General features: G+C 40.4%; 1 protein-coding gene across 4 annotated transcripts in view; it reads left to right on the top strand.

Moving 5' to 3' along the window:
- The window catches only part of slit1a (slit homolog 1a (Drosophila)), a 100,867-nt gene that overhangs the window by 18,807 nt on the left and 76,060 nt on the right, over positions 1–6,000 (top strand). For all 4 annotated transcript variants that reach the window (XM_015032169.1, XM_015032167.1, XM_015032168.1 and 1 more), the window contains exons 3-4: positions 1,275–1,346; positions 2,562–2,633. In XM_015032169.1, the coding sequence (XP_014887655.1) occupies positions 1,275–1,346; positions 2,562–2,633 (144 nt within the window). The remainder of the gene's footprint in view (positions 1–1,274; positions 1,347–2,561; positions 2,634–6,000) is intronic.

Here is a 6,000-nt window from a genome sequence, read left to right as displayed (position 1 = left end):
AAAAATGTACCGAGAAACAAACACAAAAAAAAATTTTTCTCATAAAAAAAAAACCCTAGCGGGCCCCCCCCCCCCCCCCACCCCATTCCATTTAAATTCATGAGAAAGAGATATGAGGTGAAGTGCACTTTTCTCTCCATGTTTATGGAGTGTGAACAGTGATTAGCATTTATATTCGATTGGGAGGAAGCCTGGACTGCTGAGTTACAGTATGCTGTGGGCTCACAGGAGAGCTTGCCTTGAACAGAGCCGTTGTGTATGTAATGAAGGGAAGGTCTTGTTGCGCTTAAGTGTCCTGCTGGACAACTTTCTCTCCTTCCTGACAGTGTGTTATTGTAACACTTCAAACACTACCCAGTCCTCCTCCATGTGCATCAGCTCTGGCTACATAGGACAGAAACTGTTCCTGATTGCAAAGGGAGTCCTTGTGCAAGTCCGTCATCCGTTTTGATTTACTTTTTTTTTTTTTTTTTGAAAATACGTTATTTTACAACAACCTGCTATTTTAAAAATGCTGAAATGTATTTATTCCCTTCTCATTAACTATTTCTATAATTGCTGACCAGCATTTTGCACGTTTCCACTGATCTGTTGATTACCAGCTGGTGATGCCCTCATCCACACAGACACCAGATTACACTCTCAATCCAAAAACCTTTCATGTTCTTAAAAATCCACATGCATGGGCTTTCCCCTCATACAGAGACGCCCTGGGCAATGAGCCACATTTCCCTTATTAAAAGCCATATTAAAAACTTGGTTGTGAGAATTATTCTTGGTGTTATTCATCTGTTTTTGGTGCATGAGCAATGTCTAAACCTCTGATATAGACACACACCATCATATTTTCCCTTATTTGGTCTACTTGTAAAAACTGTGAAACTCACCTAACTCGTTCTGACCCCCTGGCCCTTTTTTTTTTTTTTTTTCTTGTCTAGTGTCCAGCCAAACTGCTACGCCCCCCACTGGACCACACTAAAGCCCAGACTAACACTTTCTGCGCCACCTTGGAAACTTTCCTGGCTGCTATCTGTAGCTCTTCAGCCAAGATTCCACACTGTGCCCTCAGTCCACACCACTGCCCTAAATGTTTATGTGTCTGTGTGTGAGAGACGCAGAAAAAAAATAAAAGTGGAATAAACTGCACTGAAATGGATTCTGTCACAAGCCTCAAAACTAAAGTCCCAGCCCCCCAGCTCTCTCCCCTGCCTCCCCTTTACCTTGTTAAAGTCTTAGTGACCAATAAAGTCGCATGTGTGCCCTTTTTTCTGCAGACAGCTGATGGAGAATCAGATTACAGTGATCGAGCGAGGGGCTTTTGATGACATGAAGGAGCTGGAGAGACTGTAAGTACCTCCTAGGATTCTATATAAATAGGCTACACACACACACACACACACACATACACACCACACACCCACGCACACACGCACACACACACTTTACTGAATTTGAGCTTTAAATGAAAATCCCATCCTTCTACATGTGTTTTGGTAATGACATTAACAGTACAAAGCCAAACCAGTTGTGTCAAGGCTGTGGCACTCCCTTGTCAACCCATTGTGGTTGGATGGTGCTGAGAGGGTACAATGTGGCCAGGGAGTGTTTTTTTATTAGCTTTGCCTGACAGGAATGCCCTCAGTGGGATATGTGGGCTTGAAAGGCCTACCGCACCGCGATCCCGGCTCATCTGGACAGCACCAGGACTACTTGACGGCTTGTAAAGCTGCAGGGAAAACACACAGACAAACACTATCAACCACACCTCAGCCAGCTCATTAGCAAGGCAGCTTTTCTAACCACATGCGAACCTGAACATCAGATAACTTTATAGACTCTTTAACAGGTACAGTTCTTTGTAAATGCAGCAGCAGCAGCAGCAGCAGCAGCCTATTACTGTGCATTATTCACAAAATCCATGTTTCATCTGGCCACACACTCCGTGTGTACAGCGAGGGGCACAAGTCCCAACATCTGTCTGAATTTGTCTGAAGGCACAGCAGCAGCCTGCCTTTCACATTTTCAGTCTTTCAGTGCCAATAAATTCACTTCTCTATGCTTCCAAAAGGCCTTTCAGAGAGCAGAGTGCTGTGGTTTCCAAAAGATTCGCAACACTCTGTTTCTCATTGACTTAATTGTTGTATTTGCATACAGCCTGCCAGTCTTGGATGTTAGTTGTTTCACTAGGATTTTGTTGTTGGCCACCACAGCATGTCAGTGCTTTATCAGGTTTTAAACCCCCTCATCCCTTCCTCTTGTTTAGACAGATTGCTCCAGATAAAAATGTGTTCATGTTTAAATAGCCGGTCGATGTAAATCAGGTTTTCTGTTCTTCTCCGAAAGCCAGCAAAGCCCTGCATTCCACAAGGAAGCACCACTGGATGATTTATGGCACAGTTCCTGTCTGTCTGTTTAATTTTCCTGAATTTTCAGTTGGCTATTTATGCGACAGTCAGAGCAACACTGAAATACAATAACCTGAGACAAAACTGATTCCCTGGCACCTAAATGAAGCTGTTCACAGCCTACACTTCTTTTTTTTTTTTTTTCTCTTGCCACAGGAGGCTGAACCGTAATCAACTGCAGCAGCTTCCGGAGCTGCTGTTTCAGAAGAACCCTGGCCTGTCTCGGCTGTAAGTCAACCCAGATATACATACGTGTATATTTATTCACTGCTCTTTCATATCTATCAGAACACCTGCCATCTCTGTTTGTCTTTTCCTTGTAAAAAAAACCCTCAACTGTTCTTCTGAGATGTAAACCTGCTGAATGCTGGCGATGATTTGATTTGGTTTGAGCACAGTTAAAGAACAATTAGGATTCACTTACACTTGCTGGAAGGAACAACTATAGCCTCATGGAGAGTTATTAGAGTGTCAGGTCTCATTAAGACAAACTGGGCTTTTCTTTGCTCATTGTTGGACCTTCCTGCTGAATCATTTGCAGCGATTTTTTTATTTTTTATTTTTTTGGTCTTAGCCGTCCACATGTACGTGAACTGCTGGTAGCAGAAGGCTCATATGACACAATCTAAAAGACATTGTGAACCTTTAAACGTTTTCACACTTTGTTTTAATACAGACATAAATGTCTGTGCATTTTAGAAGGCTTTGAGGTGATGTGATATGAAACATGTGGCAAGCATGTGCAACCACCCCCCTCTAATCTGATATGCCTAAATGAAATCCTCTGCAACCTATTATGATGAAGTTAATGATAAGTTAACACCAGGTTAGTTGATATAACAAGAATATGTGAATGTGTAAGTCTGGATCAGAGTGTTTGAGGATGAAAAACACTTTAGCCTGGGCTGGATGCTGACCTTCTGGCAGAACAATGATTTTAAATATAAAACCAGAGCAAATCAAAGAATATTAATGCTTAAAGTCCAGACCTGAAGCGTAGTTAGGAAGCTCTTCGACCAATCTCACTGAGCTTGAATTATTTTGCAAAGCTTAAAAGAAAACTTTTAACAGTTTTTCCTTTTTCTCTTTACAGTTTTGCTGTAGTTTGTCTTAGTCGGTCACATTTAACCCCAATAAAATCCACTGATGTTGTAAAAATCTCCAGTGAAGATGAATACTTTTGCATGACTTCATCAAATCTTCAAAGTTTCCTCGGCAGGGAGACTGCATCGCAACCATTTTGAATAAAAGCAGCAGTTTTTTGGTTCACCGTCACACACCCACACACCATTTCACCTATTCACCCTACAGCAGACAGTCCCACAGTAACGCTAAACCTTAATTCCCTTCTGCAGCAAGGCATAGGGGTTTTTATTCTTTCTTTTGGATAATCGGTGTCCCTGCCACCGGTTGATCATTCCAGCTCCAATTTCAGTTCAGATTACCTGGAGCATCTGGGAATAATAAAACATCAGAACTTGGAAAAATCATTTCCCTCCCCAATACCTTCATAGTTGCTCTACTAACCAATGACCCGTGCCTCAGCCTGCCATCTGTTTGTCCTTTGGGTTGATGTTTAACACCATCTTGAATCTATCTGTCACTTCCTTGCAACTGACTCTACCTGTCACCCATCATTATGCCAAAACCAGCTGCTTAAACTTTAAGCCAGTTTCCTTCCTTTAGAGACGGAACGGCTGTCTTGAGGCTTGCACCAAGTTATCTCTTTAACAGGAATGAGAAGCAGAACGGGCCAAAGCCCTCTCAGTCCAGTGGATGGCCTTGAAAAAGTGAGATTAGTCCATCTGGTGCAGTGCACTCTGCCAGCAGCCACAGGATTGTGCTGTTGGAGCTCAGATCCTTCCATCCACCCGGCTCTATGCTCATTATTTTAAACCAAGGACTGGCTTTCCTGCTACGTTCTGGAGAAATATATTGTTTGAACATTTTTAAAATGTATTTATTTATTTTTTCTTTATTTACTTTAACTCGTTTATCTTAGTCTGGAAAACACGGTTTGTATTGAGAATTGAAGCTTTTCTGGTGCCACGTGTTTAACAAATTAAACAAATGTAAAAATCAAGAGGCATGAAATTGACAGTAATTTAGTTTTGATTACATATGTGAATAACTGGGAAGCAAGACCTTGGAAAAATACTTCCAGTATTTAAAAAAATATCAAATTTTATCTTTGGTAGAGTGGGATTAGAAGCTGAACTGGATTATTGTTGGATTTGGGCTTCTGTTTGGTTTGGAGTAGTTAGATTACAGCATCTAAAAACACCCATCAAGTCCAGGAGGTGGAAGGGACTTGTGTCTATTTTTGCACTAGGTGCCAATTGTCCTCTCTTCAGCAATTGAAGAAACACCAACACACAGTGAAGGGATCAAAGAGACGGAGAACAGAGACTCATTTACATTAAGCTTTTTAACTACTATGTATTAGTTAATGTTGGCTGACCTCTGAATGTGATTTATATGGTGGAGCATTTTACAGTCACTTTGTGTTTTCTGAATTATAGTGAACAAAAATGTATTTAATGCAATTCAGACAATTTATTTGGTAAGGAAAGTTATTTGTGAACATATAGGGCACATATTAGAAAATAGAAAATTATGAGGATTTGCCTGTTTGGCATTCTTGAATAATTGTTTTTGGAAGAGTTTTTCTTCCTTTTGCTTCCACCTTTTCAAAATCGCCACCAAATTTTTGCAGATGGCATCTTTCATTTATTTATTTATTTATTTATTTATTTATTCATTCATTCATTCATTCTTTACAATGTCTGCCAAAATCAAAACTTTGGTATTTGAGAATTGGATTTGTGGTTGTTTTAGTTGTAAGAAGAAAAAATGAAGAATGGCTCACTTAACTGTATGCAAACTGTGTCAGCACAGAAGCGCTATTTTAGGAAATTAAAATGATAAAAGTCTGGCAAACTTATATGTGCACATGTTTATCACCTGCAAGTAGCTTTGTGAATACGCCCAATAGTCCGTACGCCTATGTCTGCATTTGTGCAAAGAGTTATGACTTTATGATCCCGTCAAGTAGAGCTTATATGAAATCTCAACGCTCTAAGGCAGAGAGCTAACCCAGATGTTTTATTTTCCTTAAGACGGGATTAAATGCTTCCCGTCTCCTTTTTTCTATACTTTTAAATGTCTGCTGCTACTCACTTTACCTTTTTGTGTGCTCATTAAGAAAAGAAAAAGCTTTTTGTGGAAAAGCTTCTTTAACAAAGCAGCTATTTGTCACAGGCATCCCACTGAGATGACAAACAAAGAGAAGGGCAGAGGGGAAAGACGAGCGATGGTTACCGGATTATGAGATGGTTTCTCTCATTAAACTTTAAAGGAAAAGCTGCTGGGTTTATAAAAGGCAGTTTGTGAAATGAGCAGTGGGTTGTTGTTTTGAGGGGAGTTTTGAAATCCTTCCTCTACAGTCATTAAGCTATTGGAGCAATGAGTTTTTGGTACAAAGACAAGCTGGAAAATTAATGAACCGTTTTCCACACTGGTTCTGGAAAAGAAAACAACTTTTTTGTGCGAATAAGTGCATTTGAACAACAGCTTTGTGAATCCTTGGATAAGT

Source organism: Poecilia latipinna, unplaced genomic scaffold (assembly GCF_001443285.1).
Source record: "Poecilia latipinna isolate Pla-1442-1.1 unplaced genomic scaffold, P_latipinna-1.0 Scaffold232, whole genome shotgun sequence".
NCBI classification, from domain to species: Eukaryota; Metazoa; Chordata; class Actinopteri; order Cyprinodontiformes; family Poeciliidae; genus Poecilia; species Poecilia latipinna.
The sequence above is the reverse complement of the archived record's forward strand: the minus strand, read 5'-3'. Positions and strand labels throughout refer to the sequence as shown.